Raw genomic sequence first — 25,900 nt, 5'->3', positions numbered from 1 at the left:
GGGGGGGCATTGCATAGGCTGACATGTATAGGTGGGGGGGGCATTGCATAGGCTGACATGTATAGGTAGGGGGGGGCATTGCATAGGCTGACATGTATAAGCTACAATAAAGATGACCACTCAAGTCACAGGGAGGTGACGGGTCCCTAAGTATGGTTTTAGAAAATTAGTACACACATATAAATAATTATATTCACAGATTAGAACGGGGATAACAATTACAAAAGAAAACAGTTACATCCCTAGCTCAGGTCATCCTCTAAAATAACGATATAAAGCACAGAAAAAAAATGAATTTAAGTTAGAAGAAGAAAACATTAGCTGACATTTTAATAACTCAGAACGAAGTGGGCCTTTCTAAGCAAGATAGTAAACACAGAACTGACAGAACAAAAGAGGGGCAGATCTAAGACTTAAATATAAACTTATGAATGTTAAGAGATACCATGAGCTAATTTAAAATCAAGTGTCAGACTGGGAGAAAATATTTGTTTATCTATTACTAAGGTTTTAATATTTATTATGTATTTCTAAAAATAAGATAACCAAAATTTAAAAATGAGACCACCAGTAGGCAATTCATAGAGAATAAAATGTAAATAACTGCCCAGGGATCTTAGGAAAACCTAACTGTACTTCTGGTGGGAACAATGCTCATCTCCTCCCCTTCCGATTAGTAGACTTTTAAATCTAACGCTTTAATTCAGTTTAAGTACTGATTCTTTCAGCAAGGGTCATAGCAACCAGAGAGGACACACAGATGGCAGGAACAGAATCATTCAGAATAAACTAGACTAGTTGCCTCTCCACCATTTTTTGTGGTGAGCCCTTTCAAGACCAGTTCAAATGCTACCTTCTCTAGAACCTTCACCTCCACTCTGGGACTACCTGTCTATTTCCTCCCCAGGAATATCATCAACCAAGATGCTGTTATATCACCAACGTATCTGTCATGCCTCTACTACAGCATACTATATAAACTATGCATTAGCACTACTGTACGTGACTTATAAAAGAACAGAGTCCCTAAGGGAGACGTGCTGGCTAGTCTTATGTCAACTTGACACAAGCTAGAGCCATCTGAGAGGAGGGAGCCTCATTAAGAAAATGCCTCCACTAAGACGAAAGGATGGACTATCCAGAGACTACCCCACCTGGGGATCCATCCCATAATCAGCCATCAAACCCAGACACTATTGCATATGCCAGCAAGATTTTGCTGAAGGGACCCTGATATAGCTGTCTCGTATGAGGGCTTTGCCAGTGCCTGGCAAATACAGAAGTGGATGCTCACCGTCATCTATTGGATGGAACACAGGGACCCCAATGGAGGAGCTAGAGAAAGCACCCAAGGAGCTGAAGGGGTCTGCAACCCTATAGGTGGAACAACAATATGAACTAACCAGTACCCCCGGAGCTCGTGTCTCTAGCTGCATATGTATCAGAAGATGGCCTAGTTGGCCATCATTGGGAAGAGAGGCCCCTAGGTCTTGCAAACTTTATATGCCCCAGTACAGGGGAACACCAGGGCCAAGAAGTGGGAGTGGGTGAGTAGGGAAGCAGGGTGGGGGAGGGTATAGGAAACTTACAGGATAGCATTTGAAATGTAAACAAAGAAAATATCTAATAAAATAAAAGCAAAAAACAAAACAAAAAAAGAAAATGCCTCCATAAGATCAGGCTGTAGGCAAACCTATAGGGCATGTTCTTTTTTTTTTTTGGTTTTTCGAGACAGGGTTTCTCTGTCTAGCCTTGGCTGTCTTGGAACTCACTCTGTAGACCAGGCTGGCCTCGAACTCAGAAATCCACCTGCCTCTGCCTCCCGAGTGTTGGGATTAAAGGTGTGCGCCACCACGCCCGGCTTAGGGCATGTTCTTAACAATCATTGATGGGGGAGGGCCAGCCCATTGTAGGTGGTTCCAACCCTGGGCTGGTGGTCCTGCGTTCTCTAAGAAAGCAGGCTAAGGAGGCCATGGGGAGCAAGTCAGTAGGCAGCACCGTTCCATGGCCTCTGCATCAGCTCCTGCCTCCAACGTCCTGCCCTGTTTGAGTTCCTATCCTGACTTCCTTCAGTGATGAACACTGATGTGGAAGCATAAACCAAATGAATCCTTTCTTCCCAAAGTTGCTTTGGTTATGGTGTTTCATCACAGCAGTAGTAATACTAACTAGCACAGGGGTTAAACCTAAAAATGGGCAATCCAACTCAAAAATACTGCTAAGACATGAGTCAGGCATGAGAAAACGGATACACAGGACACATATGAATATCATAGTGGGATGGAATGAGTCACCCCCAGGTTCTGAGTCTTATCCAGGATTGCTGTCATACTGAACTCCTAGTTCAGCCTCCCTAACTCTATGCCTCTCCCACTCCTGGCTTTGCACAGGCTTTCTCCACTGCCTGGGCTGTTCTTGATTCTTCTTCACTTGGCCAACTCAGCTCAAGGATTATTTCCATCGGAGAACCTCAACTCTTCCCTCCCCTTTTAGACCAAAGCGACTCCTTAGCATCCCCCACTCAACATAGTAACATAGATTACTTAGGACTTGCCATGCCATAATCAACTTACCTGTGTCACATGTATCCTTTGTCCTGCTAGGGTTTTTATTGTAAATCACATTTACTTATTTATTCTGCAGGGTGGGGCATGCATGCTACAAGGTGGAGTGTGTGGAAACCAGAGGACATACTGCAGGAACCAGCCCTCCTCCTACCATGTGGTCTGCAGGGACACAACTCAGGCAGTCAGCCTTGGCAGCAAGTGCTTTTGCCCACCAAGTTATCTTGCTAAACCAAGATTAGACTTTTGTAGGATAGGACCCTGCCTTACTTATCCTTTAACTGCCTTCCCTTTCCTGATTAGAGTTTGGCACATAATAGCTGCTCAATAAATATTAATTGAAAACCAAATAGAAAGAAAACAAGACAGGATGATTTACTCAAGAAATGACAAACAGTTAGGCTCATCGGTTAACAAATCCATAATTTCCTATAATGTGGCATGTGGGAGAGTGGTGAGCAAGACACACCAGCGGGGCCCCAGGGAGCACTCATTTGGTCTTCACATGATGTGAGTGTGGGGTGTGGAGGTGGGTGGGGCAGGGAGAAGTGCCTGAATGTTCACATGGCGGCAGAAGTTGAAGAGTACTGTGTGTTGGAAAAGAACCCACATTGAACCAGGTAGCATGCAACGTTCTTTATCCCTCTAGTGTCTTCCCCAAACCTTGGGCACAGAGTCCTTTTGCCCTCTACTAGTTGGGGCCACACTCACCTATGGGCACGATGACCCCAATGACAGCAGCGGTGACTGTTGAGCCCATCTGGCTGCCTTCATTCCCATCTGTAAAACATCAGTTACAGAATTTCTGTCCATCACTGTGAATCCAAGTCCTGCCTGCCCTCAAGTTGTAAGGACCAACCCAACCTCTGCTCTAGGATGATGCTCCCAGATACTGTGTAACTATTGAGTTTATTATATTTCACCAAAACTCCAGAGACAAATAGGACAGAGGTTATTTCACACCCAGGAAACTAAATTTTGATAAATACAGACTTGGGACTTGAACTCAGGACTCATGACCCAAGTCCTATACTTTCCCATAGCATCAGGATGGTAGGAAGCTGGGGGCTACATGGCAGGAGAGAGCTTAGGCCTCCTTGTTGTTGATAGAGTCTGCTGTCTTTTTCCATCAAAACCCAATGCATTGTCTCCACTGTTTTGGTGGTCTGCCTGTCCTATGCACTACCTGCTTGTTTTCCTAAGAGATTAAAACGATAGATACTCTAGCATAGTAGAGTGCAATTGGGAACATAGACTTCTAGGTCAGGCCTCGGTTCAAATTCTATCTCTATTACACATTACCTGTGTGACACTGTGGAAGTTAATATAATATTAAACATACAATGTATACTATATTTCTTTATCTTAAAATCTTTTCTACCTCTAAGGGGTATATTTGAGGGATTAAATGGGATAATTCATATAAGATACTTAGCACAGTATCTAGCTGGCTTTGCCTAATTCAAGATGGTAGTGAGGGGGATAGTAATTATTATAAGGGCCAAATTTAAAAAGGTATGTTAGCCATGCATGATGGTGCATGCATATCACACACCACTCAGGATGGTAAGGATAAGAAGACTCAAGTTCAGACTAGCCTGGGCTACATAGTGAGACCCCCATCTCTAAAGAAAGGATTTTTTGTTGTTGTTGTTGTTGTTGTTAAAGGCACGTAAAAGCCCATTCTTAAACTGAAGAGTGACTGTAGAATGTACTGTATTTTAAATAAATATCCTTCGCTAACTCTAATAGTCATCTTCCCTGAGACACCTGTACAGCACGAGGCCCTGGGATCCCACGAGAGCCCTCTGAGAAGTGAGAGGAATGGTGAGCCACTGGCAATGTCCCCCAGTCCGTCCCCTCAGTCTCGTTCTCCATGTTACTTCAAGGGACTCTGACTAATCCGAGAGCTGCACTGCTCACCAAGTTAGCTACCTGGAGGGCGCACTTCTTAAGTGCTTGCCATATAAGAATGGGGACCTGAGTTCTGCTCCCCAGTGCATGGCAGCCAGGCATGGTACCCACAGCACTGGGGAGGCGGAGACAGAGGAGATCTGAAGCTTGCTGGCCAGCCAGTTTATCTGAAGCAATGAGCTCCAGGTTCTGTGTGAAGACTCTGTCTCAAGAATTAAGACGGAGAACTACTGAGAACACTTCTAAAGTTGATCTCTAGCCTCTATATGCACACATACATATCACACCCCCAACACATACACACACACAGAAGGAAGAAAACAAGCTAGTTAGAAGCGCTGCTGTCCCCTTGCTCTGATGTGCTTGAAAACGTCCTGAGGCCTGTGAGGACACTCTGAGCTCTGTCCCCGATGAGCAGAAATGGAATTCCACCTCTGCAAATGCCAAGCTGCCTCAAACGTCTACTCTTAGACTCTTAGACGGAGCTTCTACTGGCAAAATAGCCCAAGCAACAACGTCACTAGGTTGCTTGGTTTCCGGGCCAGCCAAGTGTGGAAAAAAAATGTGAGAGATGGTTTACCCTTGAAAATGAACTCCCCCTGGCAAGTATAAAGGCATTTTCTGGTTAATGAGATAGAGCAGTTCCAACAGAGACAATTACTGCTCCCAATGAATTAAGAAGTGCTAAGCTTAATTATTTTATCCCAGGGTTTGGAAACAGGCACAAACAGATCACACAGACGTTACTGTCTAGGCAGCTTACTGAGGCTGCTGGGAACTCTGATCAGAGCTTTCCAAACTTGATGACACCCACCTCAGGAACACATGAAACCCTGATGCACACCCATCCAGCTGGGCCCTTCCATTTACAATGCACAATGCCTCTTTTGCCTAGCTCCCTCTCTTGAGGCAGGCAGGGTCTTTCCACGTAGCCTGGAACTCTCTATGTAGAGCAGGCTGGCCTAAAACTTAGATCCACCTGCCTTTGTCTCTGCTGAGATTAAAGATGTGCGCCAGCACTGCCAGGCTCTCCTGACCATCTTGAGAAGCAAGTAGAGTGTAGCTTATTATTTGTTCCTTTTAGAGGAAGAAGGAGGCTTAGAGATGGAATGAATGGCTTGTCTTCAGGCCCTTTAAAACTTATGGACACTCATGTTTCCTCAATCCCAGGACGGCCCCTTCTCTCCCTCGCTTCCTCCTGAGAGGTGGACATTACATAGTTCTGGCAAGATCTCCCTTCCCAGCCACTTCCGACCCTCATCCCGGCTTCCACAGGACTCTCCCGAGTTAGGAGAAATACAGTGCCGACTTCCTTACAATGCTGGGAGTGGTTGCTGGTAGCAGGGCTCGGGGTGGATGGGCTGGTGCTGGGAGCCCTAGGGACGTTAACCGAGTGAGGGGCGGCAGCTGTCTGGCTTGGCGTCTCTGTGCTATGGTTCTGGTAGGTAGGGTCGTGGATGGTTGTCCCAGGAGCTCTTGTGGTAGCAGGTACTGTCCTTGTCATGGCAGAGGCTAAGGTTGTAGTTGAGGTAGACTGAGGTGCTGGAGGGGAGAGAGCAGGGAGGTTACGTACACGGAGCATGGTGTTGCTTTAGCGCCTAAATTATTGCTGCTGAGTTACATGTAGGGACACACACGTCCTCTGGGCTTAGCTCAGATGGCACTTTTGTGAGACTTCCCCCCACCCCCTAAATGGGCCACGATCTTCTCTCCAGCTGAGTCCTAGCACTTCACTTTGATGTGATAAAGCCGAGCCAGTGGAACAGTGCTGTAGAAACACTGTGGAAGAGGCCTCTGTAAGACTAGAGGGAGCAGAAACACAAATCCAGAGGCTTTTTATCCTAATCCACAGTCACATCACTAGGTTTACATTCTTCACATCAAACAGCTGACTCTGGACATTATAAAGGGATGCAAACAGACTTAATGCTCAACCCCAAGGCCTTGGTTGCGCACGGAGTCTGGGAAACAAATCCCCTTGCTGAGGATGAAGTGCTATTGCACACGAGTGACAACTGCACTCAGGGCGTCTATGCAGTGTGCTAGGTCTAGCTGACAATGGGTGTCTGCGAGAGTCAGGACGTCTATGCAGTGTGCTAGGTCTAGTTAAGAATGGTTATCTGTGAGAGATGGTCAGCGGAGAGCGAGGGCTCTTTACATGAATTTCCTTTATTTTATTTTTTACTTTCTAAAAAAGATTGGTTTACTTTATATCTATGGGCGTTTTGCCTGTGCACCACGAGCTCCCATGGTGTACCCAGAGGTCAGCAGAGGGAATCAAGGTTGGAACTTCTGGAATTGGAGTTAAGGGTGGCTGCAAGCCAGCATATAGGTGCTAGGCACTGAACCAGGGTCCTCTGCAAGAGCAACAAGTGCTCTCAGCCATAGAGCCTTCTCCAGGCCCACTAACTTGAGGTTTTCGAGGGATTCCAGAAACTTCCTGAAAGTTGAATTTAAAATATTTTATGCACTTTGCACTTTTCTGAGAGATGGGAAAGCCTTAGAAGGTGCCGTGACTCTCACGCATTCAAGGAAGTGTAAATAAGACGAAAGTGCAAACGTGAGAGGCAACCAGGGAAGACGGAGGAAACCTGGAGCATACTGTGTCCTGGGAGGCCAGGACAGCGTCTGTCACTAACCTCGGTAGCATCTCTTCATGTCTGGGCCAAGCCACATCGTGTCAGGACAGGCACACGTGTACTTGGGGGAGTGGCTGGAGATCTGAGGAGCAGGAAGGCACAGGTATTCACAGCCGCCGTTGGGCTGGGCACTCAGGTCACAGGCATCTGCAGCTAATGGCAGGGGGAGGAGCAGACGGACAGCGTGTTGGGAGGTTGACAGGCCTCACCAGGTCCTCTTGTCTACCAATAATGAGATCCCACCAACTGGACTTGCTCAAAAGTCTTTCCCTACTTTTATTTGGGGACATACCAGCATAGTACTTGGGACTTTATTGTCCACCCCCTCATTCATTCTTACAGTTCTGAGAAGTGGATATTACAGTCCCAACTGACAGAGGAGCCTACGCTCAGAGAACACATGTACACATTACAACGCTAGGAATTTTGGAGGCAGACTTTAATTGAGGTACATCAATTCCCAAACTAAAACTACCCCCTCCCCCACTGTGCTTGTCTTGTTTGTTCCTCCTCTGTGTACCTGCTGTCATGGCTTTCTTTTTCTTTCTTTTTCTTTTCTTTTCTTTTTTTTTTTTTTTTTTGGATTTTCAAGACAGGGTTTCTCTGTGTAGTTCTGGCTGTCCTGGAACTCACTCTGTAGCCCAGGCTGGCCTCGAACTCGGAGATCGACCTGCCTCTGCCTCCTGAGTGCTGGAATTAAAGGCATGCGCCACCAATGCCTGGCGCTGTCGTGACTTTCTGCTTTAAATCTCTAGAACTAGAATCAGGCACCAATCTTATCTTCTTGCCCCTCTTTGTTGTCTCTGTTACCCTGGCAACCAACCCCCATTACAGTTGATTGTGACAGCCGATGAGACAGCCCTGCAGTATGATTATTCGACCATTTCCAGTAAGCCACCTGGCTAACTGTGAGGCCTTGAGTCACAGGATTTCATAGTACTGCAAAATGGGTGCAAGAAGTGAGCGCGCACTGATGTGTCATGACAGAGGAGCTTGGCGATCAGGTGGACTGAGTTTATATTTTTGTTCTTCTACCTGCTAACAGTGTTTTCTCTCTCCATCTTCAGTTTCCTCGGCTGTTCAGTGAGATAGACAGTAAGCACCTGTTACAGAGGTGACAAGGCTAGGACACTTACGGGATTATTTATTCCTAGCCTTGCTTCACACCGAGGCTGAAGCAGAAGTGAGACAAAATACAGCAACACGTTCTACAACAAGAGGGGTCACTGTATTCCTGGGGATGCTGGATGTGTGGCAGGAGAGGACACAGGCAGTGGGAAGCGGGGAAGGCTGACTTACCCTTTGGCTGCTTCAGCTCGTGGAAGATTACAATGTCGTGTGGGTTATTAAGGTTCTCGGCCAGGATGGCGATTTCCAGGCCATTGAGCCGATTTGCGCTGAAAATGGCCTCATTCTCCAGGTCTGTCCAGAATACCTTGTCCTGTGGAATACAGATGCAAAGGATAGGAAGGCCAGAATCCAAACTCCATCCCTAGTCCCAAATCAGGGTCTCAGCACTATCTACCCTGCCCACAGGTTTTCAGAGGACTCTGCCTCTAACAATGAACAAAGTTTCCTCGCTCCCTTCTGTCTTAGATGATTACGTGAGGACTCTGAGCTGCTGAGCTAGGCTTACTTCCTGGAACCAAAAGAAAACCAAGGTTGGATGTCTACAGCAGGCACCATTCCTGCGGCTTGGAACTAAGATCAGAAGGAATGTATGAGCTCCTGAGGGCTAGTTGCTGTTGAGCCTTCTGGGAGGAACACACAAGTCTATATGGTTAGTCCATAGAAGACTAGACACGCATCTGTAGGCAATCCACAATTGCAGGTGCAGCCATGCATCTTGTCCACAGATCCAGACACACCCGGCACAAGTCCATCTAGACTCCTAAAGACATACTCATGCTGAAGGAAGTACCTTTCAGTGTACATACACATAAAAGCACACACAGGAACACACGTTACTCTGGTGCATGTGTGCGAACTCATGCACATACACATACTTTACACATGCCAGGGAGATGCTCACGTACACATACGTGGACTTGAAGCAGGGGCTAGATTTAGGGGAGATACTCTGTACTCAAGGTTCAAACAGTACTGCATGAAGCTGCTCTAAGACTGCAAATTTCCCACCACAGACCACCACCTCCTTACTCTGCCTTCCCTTGATGGCAGGGTTAGTCTGTGTAAGAAACTTTGGTAGGTTCTGGCTTCCTTATTTCCCAAAAAGAAAGGATGTTAAGGTCAGAGCAGATGGGCTTTGTGATTCTTTTCCTTCTTGGGAGCTTCCCGAGGGCTTGGGTAGGGTCTAGTTTACTTCTACCACCCCAGGATTTAGCTAGGCACCTAAGATGTTTCCTAGCATCTCTCGGGGTGTGCCCTACAATAAATGACTCTAAGGACATGCATCTTCCATTCTCCCTGCCTCCTTCCGTATGTGAGATACAGCGCTGGGTGCTGGGCATGTGGAGACGAAGTGATTTACTTCTGTGACATTATCTGAACGAGGCTCTCGGGAAGAGCGCAGGAAAGGCTGCCAAGCAGACTGGGCAACTGGCCCTCCGTGGAGGCTGCTCTTGGAGTCTATACAAACCTGTCAGCTGGCTTCCCTGTTCTTTTGTTTCCCTTTGGACAAGTCTGGAAGCATCCTATTTGAACAAGCCTCCTCTGGGTTGCAGCTTCCCGATAGGGTCATGCCTCCCCCTATGGGGCTCACCTCAAATACAGCTACCCCAAAAGGGTGACTCAGGAAGTCAGTGGAGAAGATCAGCATCTTTCTGTTGCCTCCATTGAAGTCAATGCTGGATAGTTGGTGCAGCTTGGAGTCCACCCAGTACAAACGCTGGCTCAGCAAGTCTTGGGGAGGAGGGATCAGGTCAGACACCAGTTACTGCAGCTGCCTCTCCACTCCACTGCACTCCCTACCCACATTCCCAGACTAAGGGAACAAAGACACTGGCCACCACGAGGGGACTCTGACTCAAGACCATGGGGCGATGTTAAGCTGTCAGGATCATTTCTAGTGCAGGCTCCCGACTCACGTAGACAGGCAGGGCTCACCCAGGGTGATTCCGTTGGGCCATTCAATGTTGTCTGAAACCAGTGTTTGCCGGTCTGCACCATTGAGCCCAGCCTTCTCAATCTTTGCCTGGAAACCCCAGTCAGACCAGTACATGAACCTGAAAGGCAGAAGAGCCCAGATTAGCTTCTTGTTTGGGATAGTTGGAGTGGTCTGAGTCGCAAAGGCTCAGCGATCCACTGAACAGTTAGGGACTATATTTAATGGGCAAACTTCTGAAATTTTTTGGAACTATCAAATCTTAAAACAGGCACTTTAACCTTCATCTCATGAGAGCCTGGGGAAGCTCAACTTGCCCATAATCTACGCAGTCTCAGCTGAACGGCTTGTGAGCTCGGCTCTCACTGTGGTGGCTCTAACCAGAACCCTAGAGCATCTGTGTGGGAAAGGCCCTTACACAGCTCTCCCGATTACAGAGACGAAAGTAGAAGACCATCTTAACCCAGGTCCCTGCTCCTGGACTCACATTTCTACTAAGGATCACAGCAGCCCACTGTTGCTAATTCACCCTTTCATGAGGAAGGAAGAAGGAACATTTCCACTAAGGGAGGTCCTAAGCCTCCACCCAGGTGTGGCCAGAGTAAAGTAGCCTAGGTTAAAGTGGCTCACAAGGGGCAACAAGGGTCGGGGCGGGGGATGGGGAAAGGTGAGGAGCTAGGAGCAGAGCAGAGCAGCCCCAGGGACCTGCGTCCTTCAATCTTTCTGGTTGTACTGAGTGCTTATGTAACTCCCACTAGGGAAAGTTATAGGGAGACAGATTAACGATTATGAGGAAAAACTCCACTGTGTAATGGGTAGGTAGCCCACAATGAAATAGGTACTATGGAAAGGAATGAGTTCTCTGTCCCCCAAAATGATTAAGCAGCTGCCAGATACCGATGGCCTCTATCTGAAGCTGCCAGGAATCTCTAGTCCTGTAGCATCCCAAGACACGCCATTTCTGCGATACCGTGAAGGAGCCAAAGAGCTCAGGGTGATCTCTGCTGACTGATGCCCGATCCCTTGGCGGAGGACAAATAGGATGTGGGCCGCTTGGACTTCCTTCCCTGTGTCTGTCTGGAAGCCCCACAGACTTGTAGAACCTTTGACAGCTCTCGTAACAGACACATGAGAACTGAGCCCCTGTGCTGGTGGAATGGAAGGTTTGTGTGGGGCTACTCACCCTCGCAGGGGGTCAACGGCAATGGCTCGGGGCTCACTGAGCTCACGGCTGAAGAGAGTACAGCGGCGGCGTCCATCGGTTGTGGCCACTGAGATGGTCTTATTGCCTGAGTCTGTCCAGTAGATGTGCTTATGGACCCAGTCCACCGCCAGGCCCTCCGGGGAATGCAACTGCTCATCAATGAGGACCACCTGCTCGTCCGGGATGCTGGCCTTGTCCATGTGGGCGCTTAGGAGAAAGCAGGGCTGGCCATGGGCAGATGCTCCACCCATGGTCCCACGTGGAGCTGCCTCTGCAACCCTCCCCTTTGTCTTCTCTCTGGGCCACAGCAGTGGGTTCTAGAGGAACTCGACTAATCTCCACTCAACACATTCCTTGAGTCACCAGGGTAGGGACACGGACTGAACCAGCTAGTTTCTGGCCTGGAGGAGCTCAGTTAGTGGGGGAAGAAGCTTGCAGGCAGGTACAATGCAGTGTGGAAGCTACGGCAGCAGGGAAATGGAGACTGCACCATCCTGCAGAGTGGGAGAAGCCTTTGTGGTTGAGTCTTGAAGGACTAGATCACCAGGGGCACAGAAGGTGAGACCAAACACGCCGAGACCAGCACACACAAGTGCAGAAGTGCGCACATTTGGAAAGGAGGCAGGGTTTGGTGTGATAGGGTTGGATGATGGGATGCAAAACTGGAAATAAGTTCATACGGGAACAGCTCTGAGCACGCTGGATTGTATCCTGGGTCAAGGGTGGGACAGGTAACCGAATGAATCTAGGGACATAGCTGGGAATGTTAGATCACTGTGGCAGCTTCGGAATGGATGGTCTCAAAAGGAAGGGGAGGAAGGGAGAGCGCTGAGGGGAGGTTATGGCACACAGAGGTGAGATGAAGAGAGAGCTGACTGCACACACACACAGGAGGCGTCAGTCAGGTAGCCGTCCCTCCCCCGTGGTACCCTCTCCATGCTATTGCTTCCGTACTGCCTGCTGCCATCCGTAACTCTCACTCTGTAATCCTGGCAATTCCCTTAAGGTCCAGGCTGCAGAGCACTCTTAGATGTTACATGGCACCTTTACTCAATGCACTGCAGACTGCACATCCCCGTTCCTGTCCCTCAGCCACAGACTGCCCAGCCCCCGACACCTGATCTCCCACATATCCCATCTCAAAGAGGAGCACAACTGGTTTCTGGGACCTCCAATCAGCCTGTGAATTAATTCAGGTAACGCCTCACCCAGCCCCATACCCTGGCTTTCACTAAATCCTGCTTTCCAGTCATATTTGCTGGACAGACTCTAACTGCTTCTGTGTGTGTAGGCATGAACTCTGTGTGTGTGTGTGTAGGCATGAACTGTGTGTGTGTGTGGGCATGAACTCTGTGTGTGTGTGTGTGTGTGTGTAGGCATGAACTGTGTGTGTGTGTAGGCATGGACTGTGTGTGTGTGTAGGCATGGACTGTGTGTGTGTGTGTGTGTAGGCATGGACTGTGTGTGTGTGTGTGTGTAGGCATGAACTCTGTGTGTGTGTGTGCGCGCGCGCGTGCGCGCTGTGGGGAGGCAGGAATCCAGGTGTCAGTGAATCACACTTGGCAGGTTGCTTGTCTTCTCATCTACCCACCCCATCTTTCCTTCTACAGTGACGCTGTGTCTACCCAGTGCCCGGTTATCAGCAGTCCTGCCAAGTGGATCTCAAGGGCAAAACAAGAACATCAACTCTCCAGGGAGGCCAGATAACTATGGTATCTGAGACAGACCAGAGAACTTTCTCAAGTGTCCAAGGAGTTCCCCAAGTGCTAAGTCACAGCTAGTGACTGGAGCACCCAGTGATGACTTGGGTACTGCCATCCAGGAAGTTTTCCCGGCTGTCAAATTGGGTCAGAGGTCTCCTTAGAACTCATGACTGCAAAAAGGCGGCCCTCCAGGTAGAGAAAAGATCTTAGTCATCTTGAGTCCCCAGGGTCCAGAACATAGGTATGTGGCCTGATTTGTAGTTCTCCATGGAGAACCCAGAGAGATTTCTCCCTTTCCTGATTTCCTCTGTCCTGCACTTCACGGCTAGGCCACCAGGGGTCAGACACAGTCTAGGATGTGGACTCAAGGCTGTTTCCCTACAGGCTGCTTCTACTCCTGCTATGATTCTATATCCCTTGTCAAGCCCAACTCTGCCCTCTTCTCTGTAAGTTGCCCCTCCCTCAAGCCCCTCATGCTGGGCCGCAGCGTGCACTGACACTCACCTGTAGATCTTGCGGTAGGAGAGGTCGCACCAGTATATGCGATTGGTGGCTACTTCCACGTCCAGCGCCACGACATTCTTGAGCATGGGGATGAGGCGCGAGTAGTCCCGCTTCACCAGGTCTATCCTCCGCACCTCGTGTCGGTTCGTGAAGATCAGAGATGGGCTCTTGCCAGCTGCCATGCAGGGAAGCAGTGTCAGTGGAGAATGAAGGGAGCCTAGAGACACAAGTTCCTGCCCCTCGTCTGCTGGGTGAGGTTCGTTTTCCTATGAAGTGGGAATGATGGTCCCAACCTCACAGGCTAGAAGGGCAGACGAATACTGAGTACCAGCACACAGCAGAAAGAAGCTCTCCTCTCTATTGGGCACAAACTCCCAAGTCCATGACTCCCTGTGCCTGCATGCCTGCACTGAGGACGTTTGCAGCACGACCCTGCTGCTGTCCGTCTGGCTCACCAGCCATTCTCCCATCATGGATTCCCCAGACAAGCTTTGAGACCCAGGCCCCTTTCAAGTCTTCCTCTTGCCCTGGAGTGTGCTTCTTTCCAGAGATCACAAGCCACCTGCTATCCTGCATAAAGGTCCTAGAAAGATAGCCCAGTGGGCTAGGCTAAGTTTGCTGAGCCATCAACTGAGGTAGGACATGTGCCATCTGACAAATCACACGCATGCACTGGACAGAACATACAACTGACCATGTGTACTTAAAAGCTAGTTTTAGACCCTAGAGTAAGATTCAGAAGATCACATGGGGCCCGGATAGTCTCGATTTCCATTTGGAAAACTGATGTCCCAGAGGTCCTTAAGGCCCTTGCACTGCCCCGCCCACAGGGGGTTTTGAGATGTATCAGGCAATTCTCAGGCACAGTTCCATGTTTTCCGATACACACTCCTGTCAGCCACCTGGTCCTGTTTCTGTGCATCTGTGCCAGGCTAATGGGGACAGGATGGGCGAAGTCCAGAGCCACACACTGACCAGGGCTGTGTAGTCTACACACAAATATACTGTATGTAGTGATGGAAACTTTCAGGGCAGAGGGGTAAGAGGGAAGTGGTGATACAAAGAGCCGGGAAATGGGGCTCACAGTGCAGGGAGCAGCAGATGCAAAGCTAGGTTCTAGGCCTGCTCAGTCACCAGAACTCTTCGTCACCCTAAACTGCAGGCACGACTTCCCCTCTCTGAGGTCATAAGCTGGGGTAGAGGGTGTCTTGTGGATTTCATTGAGGACTGTGTCAGCAACAGGGACCTGTGTGTTTATGCCTTGAATTTTTGTATAACTGTACCTTAGATAGTCACATGATTTAGTGTATATATTCCGAATGTTGTCACCATATACTCGTACATATGGGCCCTGTCACTCCTGTTCCATATGGAAGTAAAGAGAAGTTACATGTGACATGTGAATATGTGGACAGGATATTTTAGGATTGATGGGTCTCATATCAAGTATTATAGCTACTGTGTTACTGTGATCTATGTGTTCTATCAAGTATGTGTGTGAAACTCCAAGCTTTGACTGAACTGTCTGTTCAATACCTCCATGTGGAGAGCTACAGTTTCCGTATACTCAACCTGTAGCACAGTCTACACTCCTCTGAGATTTGCCCCTTTCACCATCTTTCTTATATAATGAAACAGATATTCCTTTTTCCTCATTTGTCCTTTGGAATCTTCTGACTCACTGTTCTCTAGAATCCCACATTAAACTTCTAAGCAAACCCTGTTGGTTGGCTTTCAAAATATACACACATCTGTTCACCTCTCAATATTACCCCAGCACCCACCCTGCCCCAAGCCTTTCTCCTGGAGTACCGCGGTAACCCGTGGCCGCTCTCTGGCCCTGTGCAGTCTAGTCTCAGCAATGAAGCCAGGCGGAGCTTAAACGTTACAATGCATTCCACTCAGAACCCTTTGAGGGCTTCTCTCAGACTCAGGAGAAACCAAGTCCGACTTAACAATGGTCTGGAAGGCGGGGAGAATGCCCCAGCCCCAGCCACCTCTGACTTCACCTCCGCCCCAGTCTCCTTGTTCCAACCCCACCAGCTTCCTCGGGGTTCCGTCACCATCCGAGCACACTCCCTGCCTAGGGTTCTTGCTCATTCTGTTCCTCCAGCCTGGAATGCCGTTCCTGCCCGCTCCTTCACCTCCTTCAGCTTCTCATTCCAATGTCACCTCCTTAGTGAGGGCATCCCTGACTATGCTGCTTAAAACCATAACCCACCATTTCCTCAGACTTCCCATCGCCAATCCCCACTCTCGGTCCCCTCAGCCCTCACGTGCTACCTGCCATGTGCTGTATTTCCTTCAGCCATCTCATTTTTTGCCTGTCTCGGTTACTAACGAGCACATTGTGCCATTTGCTGACTGAATCTTAGTGCCTACAGCAGTACTACTGCATTTAATATGAAGAAATAATTACATCATCTGGATAAACGGATCAACATAGAGATCTGCACACATCCTGCCCTTCGTGGGAGCTGCCTATACTGGCTCTGTGGTCCAAGCTTGTGACTATACATTGTGCTGTGCTAATATGAACTGCAGGCTATCATGAATGACTCTAAGCATGCCTGTGGGTATTCGCATGCAGCAGATCATGTATGTGATGTTCACGTGTACATTGAGCACTGTGTGTGACCCATTTGCTTTGTGTGTGTGTTGTGTGTATGCTTGACCACTCCTCACATATGTGTTAGTTTTGTGTTTTCTAGGCCATCCAGAGTGTTCCCTATCCTTTATGAAGTCCGTACCTACAGCTTTGCAGTTCTTGGTCAGTGTATCCATCTCATAGCCAGGGTGGCATTCACACTTAAAGTAGCCCTTGTAATTCACGCAGATTTGGCTGCAGGCATCTGGGTCCTGGCATTCATCAATGTCTGCAGGAAAGACCAGGAGTCAGACCGAGCAGGAGGCTCTGCGTGTGCTCGGGTAGATGGGGGAGGGCTCACCACCACAGGTCTTCTGGTCCAAGAGCTGGAAGCCTGCTGGGCACGTGCACTCAAAGCCGATCTTGAGGTCAGTGCAGATGTGGGAACAGCCGCCATTATTGTGCAGACACTCATTCAGTCCTGGGGAGGGACATAGGCTGCTGAACTCCTCTGACAGGCAGGGAAGTGGCCCAGAGCAAAGCAAAGCCTTGGCGCAGCAGACACCCACCACCAGGAAACCAGGAAGCTGCACTGAACCAATAGCCAGGTGACTGAGCAGGAGGAAGATCAGAGGGCAGGCTCCCTGGTTAAACAGGGCCGGTGGAACAAAGAAAACACAGGTCCTTGTCCTCCTAGGCCAGGGCTCCATCCACCACTAGACTAGAGGCAGCTAGGTCTTACCTGGGGCTCTGAGGTCTTTCACAAACACATTTTTTTTTATATAGCTCCTTCTTCCTTCTAACCTTTAAGCTGAAGCTTGCGTGTATAACGTTCACCCCTGGGGTATCCCCCAAGTGCCTGCCGAATGCTTCTGCACACCCAGCATCGGGTTCGAAGGCAGGCTCCAGAGGCAGGTGACACCACTTTGGAGTGCTGCTGCTCTTACAAACCTCTTCCTCCAGGAGCTGCCTCCTGTAGCTTTCCTCCTCTTCCCAACACTGCTCTGTGGGGCCAGTCAAGGTGCAGGGGCTCCTGAGATCTCCGTCAACTGCTGACTTCTGGCCCTTGCTATTTATGTGCTTTCTCAAGGCAGGGCCCAGAATTAGTTGGCCAGTTCGCCGAAGTCAGACAGTGTAAGCAGAGAGCCCTTACATGCTACAGCTGGGTCTCTAGGCCACACTTTCTTTTAAATATGCCTGTGGCCAAGCCATAATTCTCTCCTACAGGGCTTTACATGATGGAGCCTTTTCAACTCCTCTCTGACCTGTCTCATTGATCTACCTTGCCACAAGCCTAGCCCAGGATTACCAAGTGCTGCAAAGGGTGAAGGGATGCCAAGAGGTCATTGGGTCTGGCCCCTCATTCTCCACTTCCTCACCACCTTCTGGAGAGGCCAGGACCAAGGCTTACCAAGTTCTCACAGTGCCTTCTGAGCTTAGAATCATGGACAGTTACTCACACAAGCCAGGGAAAAGTACCGTGCCACCCCCTCTGCCCACCAGGCTCATGCACCGTGACTCCAGCCAAGCAAAGCAGCGCTGAGCGGAGCCAGCCGTGGCCATGCATCCAGTTGGTTGGAGCTGCCCATGCCAGGCCATGCAGAGCTGTGAGCATCCCCACCTCCAGCCCGAGCCATGCTTAGGGAATATCCCCTTTACCCCTGGGATGCCTCCTGTTTCTCGGGAATGTTGGTGCAACTGAAAGAACAAGACCACAGCGAGCCCATGACTTTGGGGGACTGGGAGTAGCTTGGTCAGGCCCAATCCCTGGGAAGCCGCAGACTTCTGGAGGTCGTTTGAGCCATGGTGGCTTTGGACTAGTTGCTGGGAGAGCTCCCACTGGCAACCATTTGGCCACTCACACCCTGTCGCCTGTCTTGGGTTTTATTATTCCACGAGCACCATGCATTCATGTTTCCCCGTTCACTCGCGGCCTCAGTCACGTACCCACCCACTTCCTTCCTCTCTGTTTGGAGGTCGCAGCAACCCGCAGTTCTATTTACTGGACACTTAGCCATATGGTATGTGTAGGGCGGTGCTGCCCAGGAAGAGCTCAACATGACTATAGCTTCTGACGAAAGAAGGTGTGGAGTGCCTCAAGGCCACCATGGGCTGAGAGAGAAAAGCTAGGAGACCCCGATTAGTTTATCCCTGATGGTCTTCTTTGGAAGGCCTGGAGGAAGTCTCTGTCCTTCTCTAACTCTGTGTAGCCCGGAGAGGAAGGAAGGGGGGCTGGAGGCCTGAGTATTTGATGTCATCTCTCCCCAGCACGGTACATACTTGCATGCACACACCTTCATGCACACACACACATACACACACTAGCTTATGTGCAGAGGCACAGACAGGTCCTGCAGGCTCCACAGAGATGGAAATGCAGTCAGAGATGCATGAATACAGTAATTCGGAGACGTGGGTGCGGACACTTTTCCCCCTCCAGCACAGACAAAAAGAACACACGTGGACACAAACAAGCACATATTTCTCTTTGACATGTCATGCAGAAGATGAGGAGAGAGCGTTTGGTAGGTTAGTAGTCCCTGGGTAGTTACAGATGTGAGTGTTGTGGAGAAGCAGGTTCGCCGCTCCTTCCCTGTCCCCCTTTCTCTGTCTCTTCTGGATGTCTCCGGGCAAGGCCTGCGAGCAGTGGGGTGTCTGTCTGTGCAAGCCCAGCTTTGCCTAACTACGGTTCCTTTCAGTCTGACATCATTTACATCTTCAGTGGGTTGGGGGGAGGGGGGAAACCTGATCCTGGAGAGCTCTGGGGCACCGCTGTTCCTCTGAGTACCCAGGAAGGGAGATGTGGGTGATCTGAGAGGACAAGGAGGGGCCAATCTGATTTTGTTCTCTGGGGACTCCTTTGTCCAGGTCTCTAAATTCTGGCCTGAGACAAGCAGAGATGGCTTACAAACTCTTCTGCACTCATGGGCTCCTGCTCCACTCCAGCTCAGAGCCTCTGCCCTCCTCACTAGTCCTTGGAGAGCTTGCTCACCCTACTTTTCTCTCGTTAGACTGCACCTCTGGGCTCCTTCAGGAGTTCCAGCATCTTGGGATTTAGAATGGGGACACTGCCTGTTCCTAACAGCCTCCCTGGCTGCTTCTGCCAACCTTTGACTTTGTAAGGTGTCCTGCCAAGGACTGGAAGAGCTCAGGAGCCAAGGTCACGGGAAGATCAGCAGGACGGGAACACAGAGGAAGGGAGAAACTTGTGGAGGGCACAGGCTCAGTGCCTGAAATTAGATTTTGTGAGAAGTAGCCTCATCTGAGCATGTAGACTGCAGAAGAGGGCCCGGGGCTTTGCAACAATACAGACCAAGAGATGCCATTGGCAAATGGCCCAGTGTGAGGCTACAGGAGAACACATGGTCTAGAGGGTAAGAGGGCCTCCAGCCTGGATGCCAGGAGGGAGCATGGTGAGAGCATTAGTTCAGCTGTTAGGCATAGACAGGTAGCATACCACACACTTTCTGAGGCTCATCCGACCAGTCCCGGCAGTCCCTCTGATCATCACACACTTTCCCGCCGTCCACGCACTCGCCACTCTTACACTGAAATCTGCGGGGACCCTCACAAGTTGACTCTGTCGGGCCAGACAAGAGAGTGGACAGTGCCTGTGAGACAGGGGGTGGGAAGCACAAGGCTGGGCAGGGCCAACCAAGGCCCACAGAAAACCCTGACAGGTCTCTTAGGGGATCACAGGACAGACAATGGAACCACGGTCCTCTCTCTCACAGGACAGATCTTCATATATTCACACAGGAGTCTTTGTCTGTCCTGGGGGCACTTAGGGTCCTGGGAGTCCCAAGGGGGAATGTTTGCTCCATGAGCCTGGGATATGGAGCACTCCTCATTGCCCACTCTGAAACGAACTCTCCCAGATGATGAGCGGGTAGGGTCTCTATCCCTACAGGGCAGGTAGTGACCAACAAAGCCACCTGAGATTGAGAGGGACTCTCTAGGAGGTTGGGGGAGAGCTTCAGTCTGCCCTGTCTAGGAACTAGTAAGGAAGGCCACGAGGAAGCGCGGGTGTGGACAGACAGCGGAAGGTCGATCCCCTGCAGTGCCCATCTTACCCGCTTAGTCCTCTTCAGCCTTTACACAGTCCTTAACCAAAAGTCCAGTTCTTGGACCCCAGATCCCCATGGGAAGGAATTCCAGGGATAACAGGCAAGGGATGTTAGAGGGACAAGCTCCCCCAGCTCTGTTCTCTCTGAGCCTGGGAGGGTCATGGGCCTTTCCTCTCAGAGACCTCACGCACCCTGAAGGCAGCCCGCTTCGTCACTCCCGTCCGGGCAGTCCCGCTCCTGGTTGCACCGTTTGATGGCAAGAACGCAAGTCCCATCCCCACACTGGAACTCATTCTCGCGGCAGGGTCCTGGTGCTGCTGAGACAGGGCAAGAGGCGGTCAGGACCCACGCAGGGCCAGAACAGCTTTTCCCCACCACCTCATGTCCCTTCCGCCCCTGGAAAGAATGAACCAGTGACTGAGCTTAGGCGGCCTCAAAGGACACCTACCCAAAACATCTCAGTGTACACATGGGGGAGACTGAAGCTCAGAGAGGGGGAAGGCCTTGCCAAAGGTCACACAGCACTCCAGTTTCCTGTTTCCCTGTCCACCACCTCAGCACAGACACGAGCCCTGGTGCTCATGACTCAGTGATTTGGTCCACTCAGTCAACCTGTCCTGAACCTGGGACTGTGCTGGGTGTTGGTGGGGAGCCCGGAGACTAAGAGCCTATTTCCAGAAGCTCAGGTGCAAAGAGATGGGAAACGCACAGATGAAGAAGGCACAGTGTGAGTTGTGCCTAGAAGAGAGAGCCAAAGTCCTGGAAGGGACCCAACAGAGCTGGGACAGTCAGCAGACTCTGACAGGGTCGGTATGGAAGGCACTCCTACGTCAGTATGACAGAGGTGGGGTGGGGTGGGGGATGGGGACCAGTGCCAGACTCCTTGAAACAGTAAAGAGCAGCAACAGGTGTGATGGAATGGCCACACAGCAGAGACAAAGGCACCAGTGAAGAAGCCTGGCTTCTGGGGTCAGACCTGAGCTCCACGCCTTAGCAGCCATGTGACCTCCCGCAAGTCACTTCATTCTCCCAGTGTAAAGTCTCTGTTAAAGCAGGGTTTGTACTCCCAGTAGGAGGGTCATATCAGCAGGCTCTGGGTGGGACTGGGTGACACGGAGGGGGCTTACAGCAGTCGGCCTCGTCAGACTTGTCCTTGCAGTCGCGGTCGCCGTCGCAGCGCCAGCCCAGGTGTATGCACTCGCCGCTGCGGCAGGTGAACTGGGCGGTCGGGGCGCAGGCTGCTGGCGTGGCCGTGGTCCCCTGGCCCGCTCGCCCGCAGAGCTCGGCCGCCTCATCCGAGCGGTCCTCGCAGTCGAACTGGCGGTCGCAGACCCAGCGCTCAGGGATGCAGGTGCCCCCTCCTCCACAGCGGAACTCGCGGGGCGGGCAGGCCGGGTCCGAGCAGCCGCGCTCGTCGCTGCCGTCGCCGCAGTCATCGTCACCATCGCACACGAACACAGAGGCCAGGCAGGAGCGGTTGCTGCACTGGAACTCGTGCGGGGCGCACACTGCGCAGGACAGAGAGCCGGTCGGCCGGCCAGATCCCATCCCTGTGACCCAGCCCGCTGTTTCTGCTACAGGGGTACAGGGAATTCTGACTCTCACCTCACCTACAGGCTGGAATAGGTCCTGCTGGAGACTTGAAAAGGGGAGCTGACCTTGGACCGACCACATTTGCCCTTTCTGAGTCTCTGGGCTTCACCAAGTACACAGATATTCTGCCCTGCAGCTGGCAAACATGGTGGGGCAGAGAGGGGCTCTAAGGTTGCAGAGCCCTATAGTCTTGAAGGATAGGAAATCATCTGTAACATGACTGACACCAGATGATAGGGCAGGGGTTTGTCCGTTTGTGGCATGGTTGTGTATATCACTTGCAAAGACTATTTAATTCTCCAGCCTGGCATCTACTACCCTGGTCCCCACACCTCACTCCTGCACATACCCCGGCTATGACCACATAGTTCCACTCCAGGGTTTTGTTCAAGTTGCTGCATCTTCTGGGAACGCACTGCAGCCTACCATTGCTCCTAGTTCTACGTCAGAGTGCTTCCACTGCACTGGCTCAAACTCTACCTCCATCCATCGAATGCTTCTGTTTAGAAAATCTCCCTCTGGCCCAGCCTGCCTCTTGTGTGCCTTTCACATCCACCCACATGTCTGGGTACCGGGTGGGCACGGAGGCCCCTTGCAGGGTGTGGACGAAGTAAAGAACAGGTCCTGGCCCTGTCTGCAGCCTGGGCTTCCTCTCTCTGATAGGCTAGTGTAAAGTCCACAGCAAAGACCTTAGCGACCAGTCAGCCCCCCTGCTAATTTAAAAACAGAAAACCTGAGGCTCAGAGAGGAGCACCTTGCTCAGGGTCACACGTTACAAGAGAACCAGAACTTGGGTTCCAGAGCACTTTTGTCTACTCTGACCCATTCTCTCAGATTTCTTGTTTTTTGTTTGTTTGGTTTGGGGTGTTGCCTCCTCCCCCTCTTTAGAACTCACCCCGGGAGGGCTCAAGGAGGTCAGGGATGCTGTGGCTATTAATCTCCAACTACACAGCAGTAGCAGTTCAGCATCTCTCCACATGGGGGCGCCCGAAACCCACCTTTCTATTTTCTGGTGACAAGATGTCAATTTTCACTGTTACTGAACATAAAATAAAGTGATGTCTTCGGTGTTACAGTGTCAGCAGATCGTGTCATGTTCTTCTGACAGCTCTACCAAGCCCCTGACGGCTGCATTTTCCCCGTCTTGGGCTTTTGGGATGTGGTGGCACCAGAGAGGAAAGCACCCCCAAGATGCTGCTACTGACACCCGCCTGCCTGTCTAGACAGTTCATACAAGCCCAGGGAGAGAAGATTCCACCTTCTGAGAGTCCTGATAGGAAGTGTTTCATAACAATGGATTCCCAGTGAGGTTCTGAAGCTGACAGCGACTGGCAGATCTCACCACCAAGGCCAGGGCCCCACTCCCTGCATCTACAAGCAGAACAGAACTGGAGAACTCTCGGAGAACCAGAGAAGGACAGTTTCCTTCCCTGCCCAGGCCACAGCGAGCCCAATAGGGCCTCTCAGCTTTGGTTTCTTTAATTAACAGGAAATGTCCCTGTCCCCAAATGCCCTACTCCCCTGCAATGGTGGCTGCTAGCTTTATACTGGAGGGATCATGTGACTACAAGGTTGGGCCTATTTGGGGGGTGGGGACTGTCATGGGTGGATGAGTTCTCAGAACTATCACAGTTGAAGCTTTAAAGTGTAGATTCTAGCCAGGACCCTCACCCCCATCCACACCCTTCCTGCTTTAGACCCATCACTCTCCACACTTGGAATCTCAGAAGCCTTAAGAGGAGATGGCCTGGCTCCTGGAACAGGAGAGATGGCTAGGGAGAGAATGGGGAGTGGGCAGATGCCTGGAGAGGCAGTGGTGGGCAAGTGCCTGGCACGCCCCCTCCAGAATGACCACATATATCTCAGCCCAGGCTAGTAGCACAGCCTGTCAGTCTGTGGTCCCCAGGGGAAGACTATGTGGGACCACCGTCTTGTCCCTTTCAGAACCTTACTCCAGACCTGGCACACTGTGGGTACCCAGAGAAGTAAAATAAACCAGGCTATGCATGGTCCTCCCCAGACCCCCAGCCCAAACCTTGCTGGACTGCTCTCTGAGAAGGAGATAATCCTGTGTTTGAAGTTCAGCCATGTGGAACCGTCCCAATGGCCACTTCCATCTGTCCCTGCTGAGGCTGCTTCTCTGCATGCGACATGTGCCCCAGTCTGAGATCTCAGAAACAGTTGTCCTTCACACCCTGGCACAAGACACCACATTTCGTACAGCCCAGTTTTTGGTCCCCCTGTTCTTGTTTGGAGATCAGTGGAAACGGTAGAATTGTAGAATGGATGAGCAGATGTCAGACATGGTAGAAAGCTGTGTGTAGACCTGAATTTGAATCTCAGTTCCACCCCCTCAGCCTTGGGCGTGTTTCCTCCCTTGTCTGAGCCTCAGTTTCCTCATCCATTAAATGGGGATGGTAATGGCTATTCATGAGGTGGTCATGAGGGTGAGAGAAGAGAATGTCTCCTATGTGCCCAGCCGTTTGTTTCTAATGGTAGCATTATTCTTCCCTTCCCACCGACCCTCCCAAGAAGAGGTCATCACTCCGAGGCTGCCTGACCACTGGCCCTGGACTCACAGGTGGGACAGCCGGCCTCGTCAGCGCCACCCTCACAGTCCTTCTCTCCGTCGCAGCGCCATGAGGCAGGCACACACTTGTGGCTGGTGGGTCCGCAGCTTAACTTCTCAGCAGGACACTCTTCACTGGCTGTAGAGACAGACATTCGTGCACGGCTTAGCTCAGGGTGACACAGGTCATAGCACCAACCAGTCCTGCTACTTGGCTTAAGTCCCTGGCAGTCCACTGGGGCTCTCCTGCTCCATGTCTTTATCGGAAGCCAACCTGTTCTAAAGGCTTGCTATGTCCTAAACCTGACCTCACCCCACACCGACCGGATCTAACACTCTCTCAGAGTCTCCCAGTCTGAGGCTCACAAATCTTTCTTGACCCAAGGGCCCCTACATGTCTTCCCTTTAAGATCCAGCACTGTGGAGTTGCCACACCCTTGATATGTTCCAGCTGTGCACCTCTGGGTAAGATATGGCTAACTGGACCTCAGTTTACCTTCCAGATCAGCAACTGTCATCTGAACCTGTGGGTTTGGAGGGCTCATCAAAACCTTAGCAGCAACAATCTAAGTCTCTGCAAAGATGGTGTTGAGCCCACCACAGAAAGCAGCCTCCACATGCAGGACCCATCGGGAGTACGCAGCTATAATTACTGCAGCTGCAATCAGAGGCTGACTCAAGCAGGGGCCTAGAGCCCCTGGGTTGATTCTCAATTTGAAAGAATGAGAACCCTTTCAGGACTCTGGGAAGCTCTTCCTCTGAGCTTCCCTTCCTCCACATGACAGGTGAGGCAGATGCATCTACGATCTCTGGTTGGCTCCCTGATGCCTTCCACAGTGTGCAGGAGTCCCGGCCTCAGGTGGATTGTGCCAGGCACAGTGCTAGACGCTTCCATTTGATCTTTATTTTTTTTAATATTTTTTTATTACGTATTTTCCTCAATTACATTTCCAATGCTATCCCAAAAGTCCCCCATACCCTCCCCCCCACTCCCCTACCCACCCATCCCCACTTTTTGGCCCTGGCGTTCCCCTGTACTGGGGCATATAAAGTTTGCATGTCCAATGGGCCTCTCTTTCCAGCCATTTGATCTTTATAATAACCCCGCAGGGTGAGGATTATGTCTCGGCATGGGAAGTAGGGTGTGGGCTCTGAAGCCGCTGCCTGGGCTGGAATCGGAGCTCAGTCATTCGCTGGCCACGTGACCTTAGCCTAACCACTTCTCTTTGTCTCAACAAAGTGTAGATGACACAATGACCTGCTGTATAGGATCGTTTTAGTGACCGGATTAATATCTGTAAAATGCTTAGAAGAACACAGCCTAGGCTTGCTACATGTTCCCGGTTACTATTATCCACATATAATCAATGAGACCCCAAGTCTTGTAAATCCATTCTATGAATAACATTGAGCACTGCTGGATACCAGACATAATGCTAAGTCTTGAGTTCCAGACACACACACACACACGCACACACACACACACACACAC

At 50.6% G+C, this 25,900-nt stretch overlaps 1 protein-coding gene across 13 annotated transcripts in view; it reads right to left on the bottom strand.

Annotated features, from left to right (window-relative positions):
* Lrp8 (LDL receptor related protein 8) overlaps positions 1-25,900 on the bottom strand; it is a 77,861-nt gene that overhangs the window by 9,974 nt on the left and 41,987 nt on the right. For 2 of the 13 annotated variants that reach the window (XM_029476552.1, XM_029476557.1), the window contains exons 4-17: positions 24,419-24,547; positions 21,374-21,754; positions 20,438-20,563; positions 19,637-19,759; positions 16,541-16,660; positions 16,343-16,468; positions 13,593-13,767; positions 11,365-11,592; positions 10,184-10,302; positions 9,840-9,979; positions 8,417-8,558; positions 7,118-7,270; positions 5,796-6,020; positions 3,276-3,344 (exon numbers count right to left, since the gene is read on the bottom strand). In XM_029476552.1, the coding sequence (XP_029332412.1) occupies positions 3,276-3,344; positions 5,796-6,020; positions 7,118-7,270; positions 8,417-8,558; positions 9,840-9,979; positions 10,184-10,302; positions 11,365-11,592; positions 13,593-13,767; positions 16,343-16,468; positions 16,541-16,660; positions 19,637-19,759; positions 20,438-20,563; positions 21,374-21,754; positions 24,419-24,547 (2,256 nt within the window). Of the gene's footprint in view, positions 1-3,275; positions 3,345-5,795; positions 6,021-7,117; positions 7,271-8,416; positions 8,559-9,839; positions 9,980-10,183; positions 10,303-11,364; positions 11,593-13,592; positions 13,768-16,342; positions 16,469-16,540; positions 16,661-17,838; positions 17,878-19,636; positions 19,760-20,437; positions 20,564-21,373; positions 21,755-24,418; positions 24,548-25,900 lie in introns of all 13 variants that reach the window. The other 11 variants (XM_021159906.1, XM_021159904.2, XM_021159909.2 and 8 more) reach the window with 9 other exon arrangements.

This window comes from Mus caroli, chromosome 4, assembly GCF_900094665.2.
Source record: "Mus caroli chromosome 4, CAROLI_EIJ_v1.1, whole genome shotgun sequence".
In the NCBI taxonomy this organism is placed as follows: Eukaryota; Metazoa; Chordata; class Mammalia; order Rodentia; family Muridae; genus Mus; species Mus caroli.
This window is presented reverse-complemented; position numbering and strand designations above follow the sequence as displayed.